At 41.4% G+C, this 27293-nt stretch overlaps 1 protein-coding gene across 15 annotated transcripts in view; it reads left to right on the top strand.

Annotated features, from left to right (window-relative positions):
* The window catches only part of ITGA9 (integrin subunit alpha 9), a 762385-nt gene that overhangs the window by 457940 nt on the left and 277152 nt on the right, over window positions 1–27293 (top strand). For all 15 annotated transcript variants that reach the window (XM_058183141.1, XM_058183147.1, XM_058183148.1 and 12 more), the window contains one exon: window positions 20824–20916. In XM_058183141.1, coding sequence (XP_058039124.1) covers window positions 20824–20916 — 93 coding nt within the window. The remainder of the gene's footprint in view (window positions 1–20823; window positions 20917–27293) is intronic.

Below are 27293 nucleotides of genomic sequence, written 5' to 3'. Positions count from 1 at the left end.
TGCTATCAAGCAAAACCATCTAGCATTTAATAGTGAGTGCCATACCATGTGCACTAATCAAACAGGTGGCAAGAAAGCAGGGGCAGTCATGCACAACACAGGTTATGTAGACAGTAAACACAAGGTCAAGAAAAACACACTCAAATGTCTATACACCAATGCACAGAGTATGAGGAATAAACAGGGTGAATTAGAAATTCAAGTAAATGAGGGCAGATATGATATTGTTGCCCTTACGGAAACTTGGTGGGATGAAACTGACAAATGGAACCTACAGCTAGAGGGATATAAATTATTTAAAAGAAGTAGACCAAATAAAAGAGGAGGTGGAGTTGCACTATATATAAGAAATAACTAATCTCTACAGAAATAGAGCACAACAATGATGAAAGTTATCTTGAATGCATTTGGGTCAATATTAAAGGGAGGGAAAATTATATTGCCATAGGTATATACTATAGGCCACCCAACCAAACAGAGGAAGTAGATGAACTTTTTGCTAGTCAGCTAACTAAGGTATGTAGGAAGCACATCACAGTAGTAATGGGGGATTTTAACTACCCTGACATCAACTGGGAGACAAACTGCACCAAGTGGAAAATCTAACAGGTTCCTAACAAACCTAGCAGACAACTTTGTTTCCCAAAAAGTAGAGAAGGCAACAAGGGGATCAGCCATATTAGACTTAATTCTCACTAACAGAGATGAAATGATAGAAGGTGTTGAAGCTATTGGAATCTTGGGGGAAATTGATCATGCAATATTGGAATTCAACATTATGCAAACACCGTGGTGGCTCAGGCTGTAAGATAGCCTGTTATTAAAACACAGCAGCCTGCAATTACTGCAGGCTCGAATCCCACCAGGCCCAAGGTTGACTCAGCCTTCCATCCTTTATAAGGTAGGTAAAATGAGGACTCAGATTGTTGGGGGGGGGCAATGAGTTGACTTTGTAAATATACAAATAGAATGAGACTATTGCCTTACACACTGTAAGCCGCCCTAAGTCTTCGGAGAAGGGCGGGATATAAATGTAAATTTAAAAAAAACCACGCAAGTAGTAGAACAAAGTCAAACTAGAGTCTTGGACTTCAAGAGAGCTAATTTCAATAAGCTCAGAGAGAGCTTGAGAAGGATTCCATGGATGAAAATCCTCAAGGGGAAAACAACTCAAGAAGTTTGGGAAATTTTGAAAAATGAGATTATAAAAGCCCAGTCTAGCACAATACTCTTTTAATAAGATAACAAGACAATTTACATGGCAAAGGAAATAAGCTAGAATATGTATAAAGATGTTATAGGACATGAGGTTAAGGGGAGGATTTGGGACTGTCAAATTGGGAACTATATTACCAGGCAGCAGCATTGACTTGGATGAAGGAATGGGTGGAATTAAGAAATACAAGATTATTGACTTTGGAAGGATATGATTTGCAACTGGGATGGCATGCTTTTTTATGGTATGCAAGAAGTAAGATACATAAGTACTTTCATAGGCATTATATAAGAAATGCATTGCTATTGGTATGGGAGAAGGTTAGAGACAAATATTATATGAAAATTCCAACTTGGTTATCAACAATGGAAGCTTTAATACATCCAAATACTTTTAATTTTAGAAATATTGTTAGGTACAAGGAATTATTAACAGATAGGAGGGAACTGAAGCAGAAACAAGACTTGGAAGAACAGGAGATTGAATTTGATTGGTATACGTATAAGCAGATACAAACAAGATATGAAAAATATGCTAAACTATATGGTTTTTACTTAGAAAAGACAGAGTTGGGTAGGATTCTCATGAATAAATTAAGGATAAAGAGGATAAATTAATTTTAAAAATTTATATTTTTTTTGTTGAACAAGTAAAGGGAACAATGAGAGATTGGACCAAAAATTTTGGATATTCAATAGATCTAGACAAATGGCAACAGTTATGGGAGAGGAATTACAAATTAACAATGTCCACTGCATATAAAGAAAATCAATAAAAATGTTTTATAGATGGCATATGCCACCTGAGAAACTGGCAAAAACGTTTAAAGATAAATTAGCTAAATGCTGGAAATGTCATCAGTTACCAGAATCTTATTATCTTATGTGGTGGACATGCCCAGAAGCCAAAAATTATTGAGAGAAAATAAAGGGTTGGTTAGAAGAAATGATCCAACAACATATTGCCTCAAAACCAGAGCTGTTCTTATTGGGTATTCTACCAGGAAAAATCAGTAAAGAAAATATTTATTTGATTATACATGTAATAACAGCAGCAAGAATTATTTTTGCACAAAATTGGAAAGCAGGGAAAATACCCCTGGAAGGAGAAATTATTAGAAAATTTTAGATTGTGTAGAAATGAATAGATTGGGCGTTGGACTTACCTGACACGCCCTTTCTCAGGGAGGTGAAAACGGCAGTCAGGCAAGAGTTTGACCATCTGTCAAGCTTGGAGGACCGAGTCTGCAGAATCTTTTAAGCCCTGCCTCTTCCTGTTGGGCTTCAGTTTTTGGTGAGGAAGCTGTCGCAGACTGACATGTCTTTCTGGAATGAGAAAAAATTAGTGTCCACCCTCCACCAAGGCTGGTGGCCGGCCCCAATAGGGTGGGGCTTACTGCAGTTTTCACCTCCCTGAGAAAGGGCATGTCAGATAAGTCTAACGCCCATTCTCCATGTAGGTGAGAAATGGCAGTCAGGCAAGGGACATACCAAAGCTCGATGTCCATCCGGGTGGGTGATAGCCAGCCGCCGGCTTACTGAACATCGAGGACACTCTGCAACTCCCTTCTGCTGAAAGCTGCGTCTGCCGAGGCGTACAAATCCAGCTTGTAGTGCCTGATGAAAGGCGTTGGAGTAATCCACATCGCAGCCCTGCACACCTCCTGTAAGGGTGCTTAAGTAGACCAAACGGCTGACGTGGCGGTGCTTTGTGTAGAGTGTGCCATGATGTGTTTAGGTCAAGATAAAGACTGCATTTCATAGGTGGTTGCGATGGTTGCTTGAATCCATCTGCCGATGGTAGGACCAGAGACCTTGGTGCCTAAGGATGCTGGTAGGAAGGAGATAAAAAGTGCCTCCATCCTCCTGATAGAAGAAGTGCGATGCAGATATATCTTGAGCGCTCGACGGACATCTAAGGTGTGCCATTGATGTTCTATATGGTGAGTCGGTGTGGGACAGAAGTTAGGGAGGATCAGTTCTTGTGTTCAATGAAAAAGGGAATTAACCTTTGGTCAAAGCATAATATGATTCTATCCAGGTGAAAAAAACATAGGTCTTTATGGCTGGAAAGGGCTGCTAACTTGGAGATGCGTCAAGCCGACATGATGGCAATGAGAAAGCACACTTTGAGGGTCAAAAAACTGAGAGAAATCTCTCGAAGGGGTTCGAATGGCAATTTCATCAAAGCAGAGAGGACTTTATTTAAATTCCAAGAGGGATAACTACGCACTATAGGAGGATTCAGATTTATTGCTCCTCTTAAGAAATGTCGTATGACTGGTTGTGTGGCAAGGGAGTCAGCCGAGCTACAAGTGAGGACAGATGAAATGGCTGCCACCTGGTGCCGGAGTATGTTGGGTGTTAAGCCTGAGTCTAGTCCATCTTGTAAGAACCCGATGATGTGGGCCAACTCCAGGTGTGTAGGTATGATGGACTGCTTATGACACCATTTTGAGAAAATCTGCCAGGTGGCCTTGTAAATGCGGTTTGTCGATGGACAATGAGAGGCCTGAATTGGGGTGATGGCCATGGTCGGAATGTTGAGACGAGCTAGGATGCCCTGCTCAATCTCCAGATGGTGAGCTGTAACCATTGGAGCTCCGGATGGACAAGAGCACCCTGGAGAAGAAGAATCCTGTCGTCTAGGTTTTGCCATGGCTGGCTACCGAGAGAGAGATGAGATTCGCATACCAGGGTCTCTGAGGCCAATGGGGCGCGAAGAGGATCAGTTCAGCTTCCTCTTCCAAGGGTTTCCAGATCACCTTGGGGAGCTGTGGAAGTGGTGGAAATGCATAAAGGAGACTGTAGGGTATCCACCACTTCCACTCCCGGGGAGGGGAACCTGGTAAAAAACCTGGGAAGTTGATGGTTGGTTACAGTCGTGAATAGATCCACCGCTGGAGTGCCATATCGTTGTGATTTTTTCAGGAATAGGGCAGGAGATAGACTCCACTCTACGTGGTCTAGTCGATGGTGGATGAAAGCATTCGCCCGGACATTTGCCTTCCCGAAATGTGAGCTGCTTGGATTGATAGAAGATGAAACTCTGCCCACTGGCCCAGCCTGGAGGTTTCTGCCATGAGTGACTTGGAGTACGTTCCTCCCTATCTGTTGATGTGGGCCTTTGCAGAGACGTTGTCCGTGAGGACTAGGATGTCATGTCCGGCGACTAGATTGCTGAAATGAACTAGGGCCCGATGAATGGCTCTCAGCTCTAAAAGATTTATGCCGAGATTCTGTTCCTATGGAGACCAGAGGCCTTGTGCCATTTGGGGACCAAGGTGAGCCCCCCATCCGGTGAGGCTCGTGTCGGTCATGAGCGTGAGTCTGCAGGATTCCCTGAACCTGCTGCCCCTGGTGATGGCTTTGGTCATCCACCATTGGAGGGAATTCAGGACCAATTGTGGTAGGTGAAGTCGAGAAAGAGATGTGGCCTGCTGGCTCCTCTGATACAGAAGGAGTATCCATTGCAGATCCCTGCTGTGGAGGCTAGACCAGGGCACAATCCCAAATGTAGATACCATTTTCCCCAGTAACTGAGAAAGGGTTTTCAAAGATGCCGAGTGAGAATAAATGATGTGTTCTGTCAGCTCTTTGAGGCTAGATTGGCGTTCTTGAGAAAGGTATACCATGGAAAGATTTGTATCAATTTCCTCCCACAGGTGAAGGAGTCTCGTGGCGGGTGAGAGATGACTTTTGATTAGTTTATGGAAAAATCATGATTTTGTAGTATTTGCATAGTGATGGACATGTCCTTTTATGCCGTCTGCTCCGAATGTGACAGGATGAGAATATCATCAAGGTAGAATTGGATGCAAATGGGCAGGGAGTGAATATGGCCAATTAATGCCCCCAGAACTTTAGAAAATACTCTTGGAGAAGAGGACAACCCAAAGGGTAAGGCTGCGTATTGAAAATGATTGCCCTTGTAAGAGATTTGGAGGAATTTCCTGTGGTCAGGAGCTATGGGTATATGAAGGTATACCTCCATAAAAATCTATGGAAGAGAGAAAATCTCCCGGGCGAATAGATTCCAAAATGGTATGCAGAGACTGCATTTTAAATTTACGATAGGAAACATAACGATTTAAAGATTTGAAGTCAAGAATTGCCCTCCATCCCCCCGAAGATTTACATACCACAAACTGGCCGGAGTAAAACCCTTGCCCGTGCTGGGAGAGTGGGACCTGGTGAATGGCTTTGATGTGTAAAAGATGGAGAATAGCTTCCTCCATCACAGACTGATTGAACCTGTTGCATGATAAGGGACAGGTGATGAATATCCTTGTGGGGAGGGAAGAGAAATTCTAAGAACAAACTGAAACGCATCGTGTGGAGTACCCATGCATCAGAAATGGACAATTCCCACTGGTCGGCAAATAGGGCGAGACAACCACCAATGGGATGGGAAAAAGGGAACCTATCTGGGTCTGCGGAACCCTCTGCCCCTGCCATCCCTAAAGGGCTTCCTGGGGGGGAACTTAGAACTTGATCTGACCTGTCCATCCTGTTGGAAACTTCTTGAATACTCAAGAGTTGCAATGATTTTATTAAGGTCTTGGTGTGACCTCGTGTCTGCGGAAGGAGTTCTGGCCTGTAGTTGTCTTAACCATAGGAGAGTTGCTCTGTTAAAAAATGAAGCAGAGGCCACTTCCGGTTTGACTCCGCTTCGTGGAGAAGCAGCTATGATTAAGCTGCTAACTCCCTAGTCAGTAGAGCTGTCAGGACATCGTAAATCTTGGTCCGACAGCTTGGAATTCTCTCCCACGGGCAAAGAGGGAGAGATGAGCATTCAGGCTGAAGTTGAGACACCCAAATATAGCCACAGATGCTTCTGAGGCTTACGGGGAGTTCTCCTTCCATAGCCTGATAAGCTCCTGGCTGGGCGAGGCTTCTGCCTTTATGGCGGACAAACGAAGCGTCCAATTTCCACGGCAGAAATTGATTTATGATGGACTGTAACGTGGACGGAGCAGAAACTGGAGTTCCAACACTTGTTTGTAAGAAGACTGCAAGCCCCTGAGGATATATTTGCTGCGAAGATAGGAGAGAAGAAAGCAAATGGCGGTTTTGTGGAATGTGTGTACTGAAAACGAAAGTTTAAGAAATGCTTACTAACAGCTAGTGTCGAAATAGAAGATATATAGGAAGATACTGACTAAATGGAAGAAACGAGAATCTTATGATTTATATTTTTTCTTCTTCTTTGGGATTATAGTGATTTAGAAGAAAAGTTTTTTGAATTTTTCTTTTCTAATTTTTTTTTCTTTTTCCTGGTCCATTATTAAGTTTTTTTTTGTTTTGTTTTTTAAAGGCTTTTAAGCAAATAGTGCCAAAAGTCATTAAAAACTTTGAAATTTCTTCAGTTCAGATTCAAAAATTAAAAGAAGAAATCAAAAAGGAATTAAGAAATTCTTTACAGGAGTTTTTGGAGAGTCATTTTTTAGAAATAGATCAAAAATTTGATGAAATAGAGAAAGAGATGTTGGATTTTAAGGAAGTGGTGGAAGAGCAGAAGAGGGAAATGAAAATGGTAAAGGATGCAATTGCGCAAATATTAAGCTCTTGTATTCAGATGGAGGATGATCTTGCAGAAATTAATAAAGCTAATTTAGAGTTGCAAAGGAAAATAGACGAAATTCAAAAAAATCAAAACAATTGGAGTTTAGATAATAAGATGGAAGATATACAGGCAAAGGTAGATAGGGCAGAAGAAGAAAGAGTAATATTACAATATAGATTAATGGAATATGCTATAAGGGTGAGCGGTTTGAAGCAAGATAGGAATGAAAATTTAAAAGAGATTTTTACGCAAGCCTTTGCTCAGATAAAGGGTGTGGAGCCGGAAGATTTTGAGATTAATATTGAAAGAATTTATCGTGTTAATTCTTGGTGGGCAAGACAAAATAGAGTACCGAGGGATGTGGTTATTTATTTTACAACTAAAAAGGTTAGGTATGAAATTTTGCAAGCCTTTTATAAAAATAAATTTCAAATATTGGGACAAGATATAAAAATGATGAAGGAAATTCCTCCTAAAATGTTAAGAGAAGAGAATTTGCTTTTTTAGTGGATGAGTTTAAGAAACATCAGATATATTTTAGATGGGAAGTTCCAATGGGTTTGTCAGTGAATTTTAGAGGCAGAAAGTATTTTCTTAATTCAGTTATGAAAGCGAGACATTTTTATATTAATGTTTTAAAGAGTGGGAATCCTTTGTTGTTAGATGCTAAGTTAATTGGTTTGGAAATGATGGAAAATAGAATGGGAGAGGGGAGGAATGTTTAAGATGCGAATATGATGATTATGGTTAATTTTTGGAATTGATTTGTTTAGGATATAAATTATAGGATTTTTATTATTTGCTATTTGTATGGTATAAATCTATGGGATGATATTATTTAATTGTGACGGATGGAAAGTGAAATTTATGAATTTAGATAATGTGAATGTAATGATTTTAACTGTTTACTGTTATATTGTGGATGTAGTTTAAATGATTATTTGTTTTAATTGAGTAGTATTGGAAGATTGGATATTAAATGTTATGACAATTGAAGAAATATATAAATGATGAAAATTTGAATTTGAGAAGTTGGATTGTAATTTAAGAAATGGACTTATGGAATTTGAAGGAATATACAAGTGGGGGAAAAAATTGAATTTGAGAAGATGGATTAATTTTAAAAATGGACTGTAAGAAGAAGTAATATGTGAAGTTGGTATTGCTTCTTTTCTTTTTTTCTCTTTATTATTCTTTCCTATCTTTTTATTTTTATTGTGAGGGGATCTAAAGTTTAAAATTTTTAAAGGTGGGAGGTTATGTATATTTTGTATACTTTAGCTTGTGATTGTTGGTTATAATACCCGGTATTCGCTCTGGCACGTCTGGAGGGGGGAGAAGGGGGAGGAGGGGGGGAAAGGGGGGGGAAAATGATACATGGATTGATTATCAATGTACAGTAATTTTTGAAGATATGAAAATAAAATTTAAAATGATATTGGGGATGCTCGACTGCCATTTCAGAAAGAAAAGGAGAGAGAAGTAGAAGGAGGGAAGAAAGTAGGTAGGAAAGAGTAGAGAAGGAGGAGGGGAATAAGAAGGTTAGATAGGGTAAGAAGGGAGGAGTGGAGAAGGAGGAGAGGAAGTAGTAAAGCGAAGGAGATGAAGGATGTGAAAGTAGTAGAGGGTAGAGAGGGAGGTTATGAAGAAAGGAAGTGGCAGTCGGGCAGGCCTGAATCAGTAACAAATGAAAATTAATGATTAATGATGGATAATAGTTTGCACATAAATATGATGTTGGAAAATGGAAATAAAAATTATTTATATATATATATATAAAATGAAGCGGAGGCCACCGCTTTAACCGACCAAGCCGCTGCTTGGTGTCCCTTGACCAGAACTTTCTCAGCACGCTTGTCCTCAGGATGAAGATATTCTTCGGGTGGACCAGTGATATGCATGGAAGATGAAAGAGAGACAATAGGGTTGTCCACCGAGGGAACCTGTAGAAGAGTGGACATCTCCGGAGCCATATTGTATAAATGTTTGTCGAGGCCGCTAGGGTAAGGGCCCAATCCTGGGGCCACCCATTGTCATCTGTGAAAAGTTTAGGTGCAGGTATCATATCTGTGGCAACAGAAGGTTCTTAGAATAAAGAGCTTGAGGGATCCTCCCCTGACTGGTTGTGGCTTTTGGAAACTGAAGTTTCACCTAGATGGGTGGAAGTCTGAGCCTCGTAGAGGAGTGACTTGAAGAGTTGCGGCTTGAAAAGGCCTATGAAGGACCATTGGTCTTGGACCAGACCGTCATCCTCTGACAGGGCATCGTCATCGAGAATCTCCTCATCTGATAAGTAATCCTGATCTGTAGGTTCAGGAGAATTAGCCGGCCCTGATCTGATGGAGAATAATCAGATCCCTGAGGTTACTGCTGATCTTGGATCCCTGATACAGGAGACCTAGAGGATTGTTGGAAGCACTGGACCAGTCCAGAATGAATAGCTTCCGCAATAAGAGCCCCAAATGTGGGAGGCAATTGCAAGAAGCCAGGGTCCCCTGCGGGAGTAGGAGCAGGGATAGGCTCCAATGAAGGTGATGGCCTGGTGTCCTCCCCTGGGATGACCGTGGCTTCCTCCAAAGGTTCTTGAGGGATCTCCTGTAATAGGGAACCACTGTCCATGGGAAGAGCCTGTGTACCTGTCTTAGGGTGATCAGGGGACCAGTTAGGTGGTGACAATACGGTGGAAGATTGCTGAGGTGTAATTGAGACCTCCTGTGGAGGGGGCTGAGATGACTGAGGGCCCTGCGTGGCCTGTAGTGGAGGTGTTTGAGGATTGGGCCTCTGCTTGGCCTGTTATTGGGCCTTTAAAATGGCCCTCTTGAGAACCTTGTATCACCTGTTTCCTCCCTTGTGGGTTTGGTTAATGGAGGACATGGCCCTTTACCCTGTTTCAGGCAATGGTGAACTCCAGAAGACACCTCCCGTGGGTCCCATGGTGATGATATTTAGAAGTTTTAGAAGTTGCCTTCTGCGGGCAAGACCGCATGGCATCCGCCATTTTGGAAATTAGTAAAATAATAATTATAAGCCCTCAGACACAGACAGAGATGATAGGAAGACCTTAGGACCTTGACAATAAAAGGAATATTCCACATCCGGTTGTAGGTTAATGTGTGAATAGTGCCATGAAAAGGCTCCAGAAAGTATGCGGCCGTCCGGCTGATTAGGGTGATACAAAATGTCGCTGAGACGTTTTCACACCAAATATGCCACCAGCTCACTGTTGAGGCTAGTGGAGCTGCTGAGGCAAGGCTGTAAGCGCAGCTAAAATGTTCTGTTTCCCCCTCCCACCACTCTCAACAAAAAGTCAGTCAAAAGCCTTCTCCCAGTTTATTTACAATTGGCTGGATTCCTTCTGGCACAGAGATGTTCTGGACACGTCTCCCCACACGCCTGCCAAAATCCCTGGAGATAACCAGAAAATTATAGATAAAGCACGATTCACTCACTAACAGATTCTTCTATCCATGAAACAGTTTGCCTGCAAATTCATTGCTTTGTCCAAGACAAAAAGCTCTGCCTCCTGCTTTATAGCCCTGTGGGTGTCACTCCTTGCCTCATCATTCTCTGACCCTGTCCCAATGCCTCCTCTGCTGCACGCGCTGGTCCATAAAGTTTGTTGTGGCCCCTGAGTCCACCAGCGCATGAGCCTGGAGCCCATCCGACCAGTTCCCAACCACACCCGTGTGTCCAAAATCAGATGCCAAGGGGGCCCAGAGTCTACTTCCGCAACGTCCAGTGGGGGCTTGGTACGTGCCCGACCTAAGGTTTCCCCGAGGTCGAGGCTGCTCTGTTTCCCGATTGGTCACACTGTGATTCGGGGACTAGCATGCATGTCCCACTTCGCTTTTTGGGGCAAGAAGCGACAAAGTGGCCGGGCTCCCCACAGTACAGGCACAATCCCCCATGGACCTCCAGTTCTGCTCCTGGGCTGTCAGGTGAGGTCTGGCCGCTCCCAACTCCATGGGCTCCTCCTCAGTGGTTACAAAACGTGGGGCAACCCGGGGCGCTAGTGGTGCAGGAAGCGGGGGTGCAGACATCGACAGCAGATCCCAGGGGGCGCGATGGGACGGTTGCCATTGCAGACGGGCATCGAGGCGGAGACAAAGTGGTACCAAATCATCGAGGGTCCGGGGCGCCTCCACGCGGGCCAGCTCATCCTGCAGCTCCTCTGAGAGGCTCTCCTGGAACGCGTCCACCAGCGCTGCTTCATTCCAGTCAGAGTCCTGGCACAAAAGATGAAATTCGGCAATGTACTCCTGCCGGGGGCGCTTCCCTTGACGGAGTTCCTTAAGGCTCCTGGTTTCCATCAGAGTCCGAACGGGGTCCTCGTACATGATGCGCAGGTGTTGCCAAAAATGCTGGTGGTCCACCAGCAGGGGGATGTCCTGGAGCAAGAGGGGCATGGGCCATCTGGCAGCCGAGCCGGAAAGAAGGTTAATCACGAAGGCCACCTTAGCCTGGTCGTCTGGAAAATCTTCCGGCCCCATAGCCATGTAGAGCTGGCAGTATCCCAAGAAGGTCGGGAACATCTCAGGCTGCCCAGAAAACTTATTCGGCATGGTTATCAGGCACTTGCGATGAGGAGGAGAAGTGGGAGGACGGGGGTGGGGGGCTGCAGGCACATTCCCGGCAGCAAGTTAGCCTGCCAAGTGAGCCACTTGCTGCTGTAGCTGTTGATTAGCCGATTGTAGCTGCTGTACCTGCTGCTGTACCTCCTGCTGGTCCATCTTTGGTGGAAGATGGTTTAGTCGGGTCTGGAACAAAATGTTTTGTTTCCCCCTCCCACCACTCCCAACAAAAAGTCAGTCAAAGGCCTTCTCCCAGTTTATTTACAATTAGCTGGATTCCTTCTGGCACAGAGATGTTCTGGACACGTCTCCCCACATGCCTGCCAAAATCCCTGGAGATAACCAGAAAATTATAGATAAAGCACGATTCACTCACTAACAGATTCTTCTATCCATGAAACAGTTTGCCCACGCAAATTCATTACTTTGTCAAGACAAAAAGCCAGGAAGCTCTGCCTCCTGCTTTATAGCCCCTGTGGGTGTCACTCCGTGACTCATCATTCTCTGACCCTGTCCCAACGCTTCCTCTGCTGCACGCGCTGGTCCATAAAGTTTGTTGTGGCCCCTGAGTCCACCAGCGCATGAGCCTGGAGCCCATCCGACCAGTTCCCAACCACACCCGTGTGTCCAAAATCAGATGCCAAGGGGGCCCAGAGTCTACTTCCGCAACGTCCAGTGGGGGCTTGGTACGTGCCCGACCTAAGGTTTCCCCGAGGTCGAGGCTGCTCTGTTTCCCGATTGGTCACACTGTGATTCGGGGACTAGCATGCATGTCCCACTTCGCTTTTTGGGGCAAGAAGCGACAAAGTGGCCGGGCTCCCCACAGTACAGGCACAATCCCCCATGGACCTCCAGTTCTGCTCCTGGGCTGTCAGGTGAGGTCTGGCCGCTCCCAACTCCATGGGCTCCTCCTCAGTGGTTACAAAACGTGGGGCAACCCGGGGCGCTAGTGGTGCAGGAAGCGGGGGTGCAGACATCGACAGCAGATCCCAGGGGGCGCGATGGGACGGTTGCCATTGCAGACGGGCATCGAGGCGGAGACAAAGTGGTACCAAATCATCGAGGGTCCGGGCGCCCACGCTGGCCAGCTCATCCTGCAGCTCCTCTGAGAGGCTCTCCTGAACGCGTCCACCAGCGCTGCTTCATTCCAGTCAGAGTCCTGGCACAAAGATGAAATTGCAATGTACTCCTGCCGGGGCGCCTTGACGGAGTTCCTTAAGGCTCCTGGTTTCCATCAGAGTCCGAACGGGGTCCTCGTACATGATGCGCAGGTGTTGCCAAAAATGCTGGTGGTCCACCAGCAGGGGGATGTCCTGGAGCAAGAGGGGCATGGGCCATCTGGCAGCCGAGCCGGAAAGAAGGTTAATCACGAAGGCCACCTTAGCCTGGTCGTCTGGAAAATCTTCCGGCCCCATAGCCATGTAGAGCTGGCAGTATCCCAAGAAGGTCGGGAACATCTCAGGCTGCCCAGAAAACTTATTCGGCATGGTTATCAGGCACTTGCGATGAGGAGGAGAAGTGGGAGGACGGGGGTGGGGGGCTGCAGGCACATTCCCGGCAGCAAGTTAGCCTGCCAAGTGAGCCACTTGCTGCTGTAGCTGTTGATTAGCCGATTGTAGCTGCTGTACCTGCTGCTGTACCTGCTGCTGGTCCATCTTTGGTGGAAGATGGTTTAGTCGGGGTCTGGAACAAAATGTTCTGTTTCCCCCTCCCACCACTCCCAACAAAAAGTCAGTCAAAGGCCTTCTCCCAGTTTATTTACAATTGACTGGATTCCTTCTGGCACAGAGATGTTATGGACACGTCTCCCCACATGCCTGCCAAAATCCCTGGAGATAACCAGAAAATTATAGATAAAGCACGATTCACTCACTAACAGATTCTTCTATCCATGAAACAGTTTGCCCGCGCAAATTCATTGCTTTGTCCAAGACAAAGAGCCAGGAAGCTCTGCCTCCTGCTTTATAGCCCTGTGGGTGTCACTCCTTGCCTCATCATTCTCTGACCCTGTCCCAATGCCTCCTCTGCTGCACGCGCTGGTCACGTCTGCGCAGTCTCGCATCAAACCAAGATTGTTCTTGGGGCATTGCCAAATCAGAAGAAGACCCGGGGGAATCGGGCCTTGCCAGGCCCTCCTCCTCCTCCTGGTCGGTGCCAGGGAGGGAGAGGGCCCAGGGGAAGCAGGCCTTGCCAGCTCCTCCTCCTTACCCTCTGAATCATCCTCCTCCAGGAGTCCGAGTCCGGGAACCTGGGTCACAACATAAGGCTTTCCGCTCCCATTTCACCATCCGTTGACTTACAGGGCGAGAAGGTTGTTCAGGCCACTTTCAATAGAAGCCGCTGATTGAAGCCACTGTTTGAAGATCGGAAAGATAAGAGCAGCTCAGCAACAGAAGCACAGTAAAAGGAAGTGCCGGCAAGAGCTGCTAAGCAAAGGCTTTTTGCGCAGCTAAGAGGCTCAACCCGGTGAGGTAGAAATCCAGAGACTGCAGCCATCGCCGAGGCTTGTAGAGGCTGCAAGTGCAGGAACTGCTGGCTGGCAGCCCGATGCCTGTCCACGGCCTTCAGCGGAGTCAGACTTATAGTCCTTCACCTGGAAAGTTCCAATATGGATGTCAGTTGATGGAAAATAGAAAGGATTGTCAGAGCAAGCGAAAGACATGTTTGTCCAGCTTGGGACTGAGTCAAAAAATTGGAGCCCAACAGGAAGAGGCATGGCTTAAAAGATTTTGCAGACTCGGTCCTCCAAGCTTGACAGATGGTCAAACCCTTGCCTGACTGCCGTTTCTCACCTACATGGAGAATAATTTTGATGATTAAAGAAAGAGAGGATTCAGAATATTTTAAGATATGGGATAAATTCTACCATTGGTTAGAAAAAAGGTATAGATAAGCAATGGTTTAATTAGAATAATGTATTTGTGGAAAAATGGTAATAGATTAAATTAAAGTGAAATTTTAATTTAAAATCTTAAAGAAGAAACAACTAAAAAGATGGAGACATGAAGAAAACACCGAGATATCACACGGAAGGAATGACTGATGTACTAAATGTTTTTTTGTTTATAAAATAAAAAACTTTTTTAAAAAATCATTTATTTTTCTTTTTAAAAGGCATTTTTTAAATTATTATTTATTTATACTCTTTTTTTTCTTTTCTTTTTCACTACATGTTTTTAACTTGTTCCAGTGGGCTAGCACACAGCTGAATGGAGAACACAGCCCTATTCTTTTTACTAGGTTATTTGTTCCAAACAGGAACAAATAATAGGTATGGTTGCCTATTTTTCCCCAGAGGATTTCTTTCCGTCTGCTCAAAGCCTGACTAGACTTTCTCTTTCTCCTGAAGAGTTTTCCTGGACCGTTCTGTCAGTTCGAAGCCTAACCAAACCCTCCCTTTTTCCCTAAGGGATTTCCCAGATCATTTGGTCAGAACCCTCCCCTGAACTTCAAATTCTTATTCCAACAGTCACATTCATTTTAAAGTATAGACAAACCTCTATTAGGTATTTCCCACATCTCAGTAAAGCTGGTTGAGGAATTCTGGGAGCTGAAGCCCATAAATCTTAAAGTTGCCAAGGTTGGAGACCCCTGATTTAAAGCATCTTACTGTTTCAGTGCTTATATTAACAGCAAATAGCTATGCCTTGTCATAGTGACCCAGCCACCTATGAACTCATTTGAAAACCCATAGCATGTGATGCTTTTCTTATAAAGATCTAGTTTTTCTTTTTTAATGACATACTCTTCTTTAAAAATAAAAGAGGCCAGGAAGGATTCCAATAGACAGAAAACAAAACAAAGCACAGTCCAAACAAGATTTCTGCTCAAAAAGTGTCTGTTAAAATTCTCTGGCTTGCTAGTAGAAGGAACGAGCTTTTCCTTTTTTGGTAGAAAATAAATAAACTGACATGTAGGCTGATGATAATCTTACATCAGTACATCCCACTGAGCTTACATATAGAAATCTGTTGACTCCAAGTTGGAGTTTCTGACATTGAACTAAACTTGCATCCAAGTTTAAAACTTAGCATATGAGAATCCATAAAACATTTGGAGCTTTACTTTGAATAAAAACACATATAGTTGCTTATCCCAAGTAATAATTCAGAGTCTTGCCCCTGCAGAATAGTTGTGTGTTTGTTTTAAAGTTGTATCTTCAGAACTTCCTGCTCCCAACAGAACCAGATATTCTTCCCATCCAGGCCATTTAACACCAATATACAGGTAGTCCTTGACTTATGACTACAAGTGAGCTCAAATTTCTCTTGTGAGACATTTGTTAAGTGAATTTTGCATCATTTTATGACCTTTCTTGCCATATTTGTTAAGTGAATCATTTCAGTCGTTAATTTAGTAACAAAGTAACAGGGCAAACCATTTCTGTAAAACTTGGCAAGAAAACAGAAGGAACTGGTTGAGGGAGGGAGGGAGAGGGGGAGAGAGACAGAGAGAGAGAGGGAGAGAGAGAGGCTTCCTATCTGGACCTCAAGATACACAAGCACTCTATCTGCTGTAGTTAATAAAGGCTCTGGCTATGCACAAGTTTGAAGTATTTTGCCAGTTTGAGAATAGTTGAATGAATGTGATGGAATCTTGCTTAACTGGGGTCTGGAGTGTCATATAAAGTTAAAGGAAAGTATTTCAGATTCTGCTTTTCTGTCTTGATTAGGAAAATGCATATTCTTCAGTGGTCCCTGGAAAAAGTGACAATATCTATATTGCTATGAAAACAAGAGAGTACTTTTGCCACCTCAAGTCTTTCCCCAAAGTTTTAGAATAGATTTCCTGAGTAATGCTAATGTGCACACTCACAAATATACACACCTGATTTGTTTAGTTGGGAAACGAGGAAAGGGCTCAAACATGCCCTGTTTTCCACAGTGTTAATATTTGAGCAGTTAATTCATTTGAGACATTGCTGTATCTGAGTTGTTCTGACTTTAGCACAGAATGGATCAGTTTTGAAGAGGCTGAATTACAGCTGTTCCAGGAGATCTGCAGATACTTGAGAAATGAGATATGTGTGTCTTTTTGAAGTGGAATTAAAGTTTTGGGGTATGTTAATTTAAATATCTGGAAATGTTTAAAGATCAGCTTAAGAGAAGGTACAACCACTTTCAAGAATGGGCAAGTGAAATATTTAAGGTAATATTGACAGCTTTAATTCTGTTTCAGAAAATGTAGAATCAGATATGTCATTTTCAAAGTATTTGCCAGTTTTCTTCTTCTGCTAGATCACTTTGTACTTCTCACATATACATCTCACTTGCCCATTGTCTCATATACAGAAAATGTAGAATCAGATATGTCGTTTTCAAAGTATTTGCCAGTTTTCTTCTTCTGCTAGATCACTTTGTACTTCTCACATATACATCTCACTTGCCCATTGTCTCATATACATGACCTGTCTGCTCAGCAGCTCAGACCTGCCTGCGAAGCCCATTAATTCAGGCTAATTACTGGCCGTTCAGCTCTGAAATTGCCTGGGAGGGGCAGAATCCAACCATTTGGTCATTATTATTATTGCCGGGAGGGGGGCAAAATCAGGCGCTGGCACCTCTGAGTAAGCTGCCCGTATACAGCTGCTCCAGCTGTTCCATCTGTGAGTTGGCAATCGTACCCGATATAGCCACCATTATCATCCAATCCAGACGTCCTAACACTATCTAGGATGGCTGACCACCATCAGTCTACTGACCTGGAGCTTGGAGAACTACCTGAGGCTATGCAAGCCCTGATAACTAGAGCCACCACAAAAGGCATAGCAATAGGTATACAGGAACATTGGTCAGCATTGATTGCTTCTGAGCATCTCTTATGCCAATGCCACGTTTCCCCTGCTGCAAGTTTGACTGGAACTCTGCAGCACTCCCCTTCTCATTCAAGGGATAGCGGAGACTTGTTTCAGGAAGACCCTGACCTTTCTGATGACAAGGGTTCTCCTCTGGACATCCCAGCCTTTACTGGCCTCTTTCCACAAGGGCTTTTTAAGTCCTTGCTATACAAGGCCAAAATCACTGTCGGTCTCCAAGACACCGAACCACTGCAAACAACTTTGGCTTCAACGCAACCAGGGGGCCATGGTCTATTTTCAGAACCTGCGGCAGAGCAGATTTACATCTCGGCTCCAAAGCTGTTTACAGATGTCGTCCAAAAGCAATGGGCCAACCCAGCTTCTCTCCCCACACCAAGTGGCGCTGTTCGGCGAAACTAAAACCAGGCTCCGGCATTCACCAGCCTTTTGCAGGTACCACCAGATGATTCTCCGATTGTAGCCTTATCATCCCCTTCTCTTTACATCTCAGGGGATTCTGCCGAAGAGCTAAAATCGGAGGACAAAAAGTTTGAATTGTCTTTCAAAAAGACCCACCAGGCCTCTGCCTGGCCAATTCAAGCTGCTACTGTGGCTTCATTTTTCAACCGCTCCTCCTTACTGTGGCTGCAACAGCTTCAGGCAAGGTTATCACTTTCAGAGGTCTGTTTACAGCAGGACCTCAATAAAATCATAGCAGCAGCCCAGTTTTCGGCGGATGCAACACTAAATGCCCCCAAGTATGCAGCCAGGGCCCTAGCTTCATCGGTCACTTCCAGGCGACTGTTGTGGTTATGCTCTGGCTAGCTGACCTAGGGGCAAAGCCTAAGGCCTCAGCCCCATATAATGGTACAAAGCTTTTCAATGATTCCTTAGAACCCTTGCTTGTTGAGGATAAAGACACGCGTAAGGTTTTACCTTCAACCACAAGGAGGGCTAACAGGAGGTCCACACCCTATTATAGGAGACCACAGTCTCATTTCACTGCTCAGGAGGGACCTTCCCAACAGTGCTCCTATCCCCAAAGTCAATTCCGTCAGAATGATTGGAGTTCCATTCGGGACAGAACCAAACAATTTGGCACCCAAAGGTGGCCATTTCGTGGAACTGGCAATTGCCAGTTCCGATGCCAAAAATGACTCGCCTCAGAACTCACCAATAGGAGGTCGCTTGAGCCTCTTTCTAGACTGATGGGACCTCAAATTCGGCCTCTCTCTGGAGTTCCTCTCCAGCCCCCCAAACCACTTCATACCATGCCTTGTCTCCAACAATCTCACCAAACGAAGTCTCATGGAGCGTGCCATTCTGTACCTCTTAGAGATCAGAGCAGTGGAGGAAGTTCCTCCAGAGCAATGGAGACAGGGGTTTTACTCCATCCTGTTGTGGTGCCGAAGTGTTCGGGGGGCTGGAGGGCAATCCTAGATCTAAAAGCCCTCAACACCCACCTGGTCTACAGGAAGTTCAAGATGAATTCTCTCAGATCCATCTTGGAGGGAATTCGTCCAGGTGACTTCTTGACTTCCATAGACCTTTCAGAGGCCTACCTGCACATTCCAATTTTGGTTCCACACCGGAGGTTTCTCTGTTTCAGCTACACGGGTCGCCATCTGCAATACCTTGCCCTCCCTTTTGGGCTGGCATTGGCCCTGCACAGCTTTACCAAAATTCTAGCCACCCTCCTAGCTCACCTATGATTAGTCCTGGTAAGACTGCAAGCTTAGTTCAAGTTCTTAGTTCTAGACATCTTAGTTCAAGCACCTTCCCTGACAAAGGCTCAACAAGACTTGCACCTAACTTTACAAGTCTTACAGACTCACAGATTCCTTGTCAATCATCTAACTCCTGTAACCAGAATCACACATCTCGGTGCCATTATCGACACCAAACTGGGTCTAATGTTCCTCTCTCAGGAAACAGGAGAGATGTTTTGTTTCATGTTTCAGATTGATGCACTACTTTTGTTTTGGACATCAGCATCAGTACCTTTTAAGTTATTTTTTATTAGCATTTCTTCCTACAGTTTAAAAGCATGGGGAGATGAACTTTGTTGAAATCCCCCAGTGAAGTCCCCCCCACCTGTCTTTCCTTCCTTCCTTCACTTGAAGTCTTCCTGTATATGTCAACGCCTGTGATCCCATGATCCAAAAATACCTCAACTATATCCAAAGGGCATGTGTATGTGGGGAGGCAGTGAACTTCCCCCCCCCTGTAATTAATATTATTGAATGAATTCTCCTAAAGTAAGCAGGATATCAAAGATGTAAATCCTGAATTAGTTTGGTGGGGGGCATGGGTTTACCTTGCTTAATGGGAGCCATATCTACACGTTGGAATTACTAATGAGAACATGAACAGGACATCTGTGCCTAATGCCAAAGCAAATATTCTTTCTTGTTTTTGATCTCCCTCCTCTTCTTAGAAGAAATGTCAAGAGCACTGCACCAATCTACTCCAAAAAGTGAATCAATGATAATGTCACATAGATGTTTCTGTGAATTTGTAAAGAACTGTGTGATTGACATTTTCCCTCTGATCTATGTATATATGTAGTATTATAATACTAAGAAAGGCAAGTCAGGTAACCAATATATAATAGATCAGCAAGCCATATCTAATTAGATTATTTGAACAATTTACCGTATATACTCGAGTATAAGCCGAGTTTTTCAGCACGTTTTTTGTGCTGAAAAACGTCCCCTCGGCTTATACTCGGTCTCTGACTTATACTGAGTTTTTTTTAAGCCCCTCGGCTTATACTCGAGTATATACGGCTTATACTCGAGTTTTTTTTTTTTCTTTTTTTCACATTTTACCGGACGGCTGGAAGCCCTGCGGTGCAGTGAGAGGCGGGCGGGGGCCGCCAGCCTTCTCAGCTGAGGGAGGGAGGGTTTCCCCAACCGGTAGGTGCCTCATTTCCCACCCTCGGCTTATACTCGAGTCCCCAGTTTACCCCAGTTTTTGGGGTAAAATTGGGGACCTCGGCTTATACTCGGATCGGCTTATATTCAAGTATATACGGTATTTGTTTTAATAAGTGAGAAATTCAAGAAATGAATTTTACAAGAAGAATAGAATGCATTTAAATATCCTGATGTTTTAAAATGGTATTAAACAAAGTGAAGGTGTAATTATATTCTGAAAGAGCTTAAAAATTTTTAGCCTCAAATTGAGCAAACAGAACAAGGGATTACCTTGTTGTAAATTGTAGTATTACCTCTTTAAAACATTCTACAATTCAAGAAAGCGGTGGAGCCTAAAAATAAGAAAGATGGCCCAAAATGAACAAAATATGAATCTCAAATCATGATGTTGAAACTTTCTGTGGTTTTAGAAATACAATTCAAAGAACCAATTATGTATGGGATTTTTTTTTCTGTAGACAAAAGTGACAGAATGATGCTGAATATATTTTTCTTATGACCATTTCACACTAAAAGAAAATTAGTCATATAACATATTCCACTAATTTCATTAGGAAGATTCAGGATAAATCTATTTATCCAGAGTAAATCTCACTGTAGTAGTTTCCTCTTAGATAAGTGAGTAGATATGCAGCCTCTGTGCTGCTGAATTAATCTTGATCTCACCAATTTTTTTCTGCTATATACTCATTCACTAAAATGTTTTTAAAAAGCTTTTCTTTCTGTTTCTTTCAGGATGAGATGGGTACTGCTTGTGAATTGTTGGAACCGGATTCAGACTTCCTTAAGTGCAGTGTGGGTTTTCCCTTCATGAAATCTAAATCCAAGGTATTGCTTGATGGTTTCCTACAGCAGTGAGTTTTCCTACATAGCAAAGAAATGTGTGGGATGGGGGGCTTCGTATTCTTTGAGCTTGCTTGTTCTTTTGCAGGTGTTTCATTCCCAACCTAGGTAACATCATCAGTGCTAGAAATCTGTGGACCATAGATGACAGATAGTCCTCACTTACTGACAGTGCTTGGGACAGACAACTAAGCAACAGTCTTAGTTGTCATTAAGTGAAAATTCATATGACTATGCCAGTCTGTGATATCAATTCTGGTTGCAGTGAATCACAATGGGTGGTTAAATATGCCATCACTTATCTATGGCTTAGAACTTCCTGCTTGTTTTATTTTGCTTGTTGGAAGTTGGCTGAGAAGGTCTCAAATGACAATTGCATGACCATGAGATGCTGCAACCATACAATGTGTGCCAGTTGCGAAGCACTGAAATCATGATCACATAACTGCAGAGACACTTTGACTGCTGAAACTTCAAGGACCGGTCAAAAGTCTCATTTTTCAGCACTGGACTAACTCTGTTTTTTCATAGAAGGAGTTGCTAATTTTTCCTCACCAGGTAAAATTTAGGAAGAGGACAGTGACAACTATTCATAACCACAAAATCCTAAAGGAAGTTGACTAGGAATTCAAATGGGAATCTTTTTAGCTGCCAGAAAATGATTCTGTAAAGCTATCCTTGGCAAAGCCTTCAAAGATGGCTCTCTGCCATTGATGTCCCTAGTTGCTCAGCCATGTTTTGTACTTTTGTTTGCTATTCAAAAGATTTTTTATTTTTTTTTAGGGCAAAATTTTTATTTTCCATAATAATTCCCACAATTTGACCAGTGTACAATACAATCACTTATCCAACAATCAATCCTATACTCAAATTATACTCAATCAGGGCTGCTCGACCGCCACTTCCTCCCTTAATCCTTTCTTCCCTTCTCACCCTTCTTCAACTTTCCCCACCATCCTTCTCCTCGCTTTCCTACTTCCCCACCTCTTTCCCACTTCTCACTACCATCTTTTCTAACCCTCTATCTTCTCCTTCTTCTTCTCCTCCTATCCTTTCTTCTCCCTCCCTTCTTTCCTACCTACCCACCTGCCCACCTACTTTCTTTCTTCTTTACTCCTCTTTCCTTACCCTTTCCTTCGGGAGCCGTTACCGAGCAGTCCCGACTTTACACCATTCCAACTTGTTTAATTCTACCATTATTCCTGTACAATGGCAACCAATCAATTTATAGTCTTCCCCTTCCCCCATCATTTTCCCACTCCTCCCCCCGAGACTTCCCAGAACAGAATACAGGGTATTGTAACTAACAAACATAATCTAAAATATAACATAAAACATATTCCATTTCACACCATCACACTATCAATTCCCTTCTTTCTTAAACTAATACATAGCAATTCCTAACTTCACTCAAAAACTAATTGATATTTTTTAATCTGATACTTATTTTGAATATAATCAATCCACTTCCTCCATTCCAAAATATATTTTTCTTGTGTACAGTCTTTCAAGTAGGCAGAAATTTTTGCCATTTCTGCTAAATTTGATACTTTACTAATCCATTCTCCAATTGTAGGTAAGTCTTCTTTCTTCCAATATTGTGCAATCAATAGTCTTGCAGCAGTTATTAAATTCAAAATCAGTTTTGTCTCTATAACAGTGCAATCTGGAATTATTCCTAATAAATAGAACTGTGGAACAAACTTGATCTTCTTTTTCAAAATGTTCTGCATAATCCACCATATTTTAATCCAAAAGGCTTTAACTTTTTTGCAAGTCCACCATATATGATAATAGGTAGCATCCTCACAATCACATCTCCAACATTTTGCTTTCACATTTGGATACATACATGACAGTTTTTTAGGATCTAAATGCCATCTATAAAACATTTTATAAAAATTTTCTCTTAAATTTTGTGCTTGTGAATTTAACATTCCTCACCCAAATTTTTTCCCATGTTTCTAACATTATAGGTTGTTGAAAATTTTGTGCCCATTTTACCATACAATCTTTAACCAACTCCATTTCTGAATCAATTTCAACCAATACATTATATAATCTCTTTATATGCTGTTGACCTTGATCTTTTATTTGTTTTACCAAATTATCATCACTTTGCCTTATACCAATTTTCTGATCTATTTTCCATCTAGATTGCAATTGTCCATACTGGAACCATGTATAATTTCTCCTTTTATCCCTCAATTTCTCCCTAGATTTTAACTGTAATTCCCCTTTTTCCATAGTCAAAAGCTCTTTGTAAGTGATAACCTCCATTTTTTGTAATATATTTATATTCTCTATCATATGTCTGGGGATGGTCCATATTGGTATCTTTCCATCTAACTTATATTGATATTTTTTCCAAATCCTCAACAAAGCACTTCTGACCATATTATTCTTAAATGTCTTATCAATTTTCTTGTCATATATTACATATGCATGCCATCCATATAACAAACCATAACCTTCTATATTCAAAATCCTTTCCTCTGTTAAATTAATCCAATCAGAAATTAAAGTTAAAACAACTGCATCATAGTACAATTTCAAGTTAGGCATTTTTAAACCCCCTCTTTCCCTAACATTTTGCATTATTTTTAACTTTATCCTCGGTTTTTTACCCTTCCATACAAAATTATTAATCCCTTTTTGCCATTCTTGTAAATTTGCATCTTTCTTCAATATTGGAATCATTTGAAACAAAAATAAAAATCTAGGCAAAACATTCATTTTTATAGCTGCCACTCTTCCCAACAATGATAATTGTAACTTCTTCCATTTCTCCATTTCTTTAATTACTTTTCCCCACAATACCTCATAATTATTTTTATATAATTTTACATTCGATGCTGTAATGTATACTCCTAAGTATTTAACCTTTTTAACTACTTCATATCCAGTTATTCTTTCTAATTCTTCCTCTGATGTGTATTCATATTTTTAATTATCATTTTTGTCTTCTGTTGATTCACTTTAAACCCAGATACCTTACTATACTGATCAATTGTCTCCATCAAATATACAGCTGAATGTATTGGTTGAGATAAAGAAACAACCAGATCATCTGCAAACGCTCTTAATTTATAATCTTGATTTTTAATTCTAATTCCTTTTATTCGATCTAAACCACGTATCTTACTCAATAATATTTCCAAAGTTAGAATGAATAATAATGGTGACAAGGGACATCCTTGTCTAGTCCCTTTCTCAATCTTGAAAGATTCTGTTAATCCACCATTTACTATTATTTGAGCTGTTTGCTTTTGATATATAGCCTTAATTGCTTGAATAAAATAATCCCCAAATTGCATTTTTTCTATTACTTTAAACAAAAACTGCCAATCCAATCTATCAAAAGCTTTTTCCGCATTCAAAAAGAAGAATGCTGCTGAGACCTGGCTGTTTCTTTCCAAATATTCAAGTAAATTTACAATTTGTCTCATATTATATCTCATCTGTCTCCCCTTAATAAATCCTGATTGATCATTATGAATTAATTGATTCATCAGTGGCATCAATCTATTCGCTAATATCTTAGCAAATATCTTATAATCAGTATTTAAAAGCGATATTGGCCTATAATTCTCTGGTTTAACACCATCTCGATCTTCTTTAGGTATTAATGAGATAAAAGCTGTCCTCCATGAAGGAGGAGCTTCTCCTCCCCTTTGTATTCTGTTAAATAATTCCTTAAGTGGTACAATCATCTCATTTTGTAAATTTTTATAATAAGTAGTTGTCAAACCATCTGTATCTGGTGCTTTATTCGCTTTAAGCTGCTTAATTGCAAACACTATTTCCTCTGAAGAAATTAATTGATTCAACTCTTCCCTTTGATCTACTGTAATCTCTAAGATACCGTGGTCCTGTAAATATCTATCTATATCTTTATCATTAATCACATCTCTAGAATATAACTTAGTATAATATTCTAAAAAAGCTTTTTTAATCAAATTTTGCTGATATACTTCCTTACCTCTATATTCTATTTTATCAATTATACGTCGTTTCTGTTTCTTTCTTAATAAATATGCTAACCATCTTCCAGGTTTATTAGAATTATTGAACAAATTATGTTTTGCGTATTGTAAATTAGTTGCCACCTGATCTGCCATTAGCATATTAAATTGACCTCTTAATATATTTATTGACTCTTTTATTTTACTATCTCCTGGATTACATACCAATAACTGCTCCTTCCTTTTAATTTCCTCTTCTAATTCTTTTCGCCTTTTGTGCAGTCTATTTCTATATTTATTATTCATCTCTAATAAAATTCCCCTCATATAAGCTTTGCTGGTGTCCCAAACTATCTCTATAGGTGTCCCTTTATCCATGTTCAAAGAAAAAAATTCCTTCATTAGAGTTTTACATTCATTTACATTTTGTTCATATTTAAACAAGTTCTCATGCATCCTCCACGACCTCCTGGCCTCTTTTTCCCGATCTAGCTCAATCCATACCAGACTATGATCAGACAAAGTTCTAGAACAAATTTTTGTCTTCTTCACTCTGAAAAACAAATCATTAGTAATTAAAATAAAATCGATCCTAGAAAAAGATTGATGTCTGTCAGAAAAAAATGTAAAATCTCTCTCTTTTTCATTGCGTTCTCACCATACATCTCTCAATTCTAAATCTTCCATCAAATCAAAGAATGCCTTTGGCAGTTTTACACGATTGGAAATATTTCTAAGACTTCTTTTATCTTTCTGGGTATCCATCACTCCATTCCAATCACCCATTAATATATAAGTTTTATAATCCCAAGATGTTATTCTTTTATGTAAAAACTTATAAAATTTTTCTTGTTGTTGATTTGGTGCATAAACTCCTATTAAAAGTATTTTTCTCCCCTCCAATAAAAGTTCAATAGCAATATATCTTCCTTGATTATCCGCCTCAATTAATGTTGCAGATAAATTACTCTTTATATAAACAACTAGTCCATTCTTCTTTTCTGTAGCAGATGCAACAAAATGTATTCCCAATTTTGAATTTATCAAATATTTCTGGTCTAATGTTCTAATATGTGTTTCTTGTAAACATACAATGTCATTTTTAAATTGCTTCAAATAATGAAATATCTTTCTTCTCTTTTGTGGTGAGTTTAATCCATTAACATTCCAAGATAAAAGTCTAATTGCCATTATCAGCAATCGGAAACTTTTGAAGCACCAGCCGCAAATCATATCTTTTTTTGGGCCTTGCTCCTCCCACTGTTTCCGTCTTGGTAATAGCAGATTGAGCCTGTTGAGCCTTTTCTTCTTGTTCCTTGCATTTGACAGCTGCTCTTGTCATCCTTGGCTCTTTTGGAATCTCTGATCCCATCTTAGACACATCCAACGCTTGTAAAAGGTCTTCTTCCATTACTATCACTTCTTTTTCTTTAATTTTGCCTTCCTTTCTCCTACCATCCAGAGATGGTGGACTTCCAGCTTTAAGCACATAAGCATAAAATTCTCGTGCTTTACTGACTGTATTAAGACGATGTGCTTTCCCTTCATAGTAAACTATTATACCAGTTGGGATGTCCCATCTATACTCAATCTGACGTTTTTTAAGTTCGTTCACCAAAAAAGCAAACTCCTTCCTACCTCTCAACATTTTGGGGGGAATTTCCTTTAGTATTAAAAAATCTTGGCCAGCCGCTTGAATCTTGTCTCCTTTAAAAGAAGCTTGTAAAATCTCATTTCTCACTGTTCTAGTAGTAAAATAAATAACAATGTCTCTCGGAAGATTTCTTTGTCTTACTATCCAGGAATTCACACGATAAATTTTATCAATATGAAAAGCCACATCTACTGGCCGAACTGCCAAAATCTCTGCAAAGGCCTCCGAAAAAATTTGCTTCAAATTCTCATGTTGACATTCTTTCAGGCCACGGATTCGTAAAGCAAGTTCCATAGCTCTATATTGTACCAAAACAATTTCATCATCAACTTTATCCATTTTACTTTGAACTGCCTCAATCTTATTTTCCAATTTTAAATTAACTTTCTTTATTTCTTCTATTTCCTGCTCCAGTAAAATCACATTTGATGCCAGACCCTGTACTGCTGACACCAAACCTTCTTTGACTTCTTTATTTCCAATTTGAATTTCTAACATCTGTTTTTTCATCTCTGACATTTCTTCTGTAATTAATTTAAACTTATCTTCTATCTGGGAAGTTTGCCAATTCATAGCATCGTTAAGAGATTCTTTCATAAATTCTTTCAGATTATCCTGAAGTGCTTCCAAATTTAGTGATTTTGTATCTGCTGTATGTGCTGGAGAGACTCCCGGTGTTGATGTTCCTGGGGTTTTTGTAACAGTTGACTTTAATTGTTTTGCTGCCATCTCTTAAAATTTCT

Source organism: Ahaetulla prasina, chromosome 4 (assembly GCF_028640845.1).
Source record: "Ahaetulla prasina isolate Xishuangbanna chromosome 4, ASM2864084v1, whole genome shotgun sequence".
NCBI lineage: Eukaryota > Metazoa > Chordata > Lepidosauria > Squamata > Colubridae > Ahaetulla > Ahaetulla prasina.
This window is presented reverse-complemented; position numbering and strand designations above follow the sequence as displayed.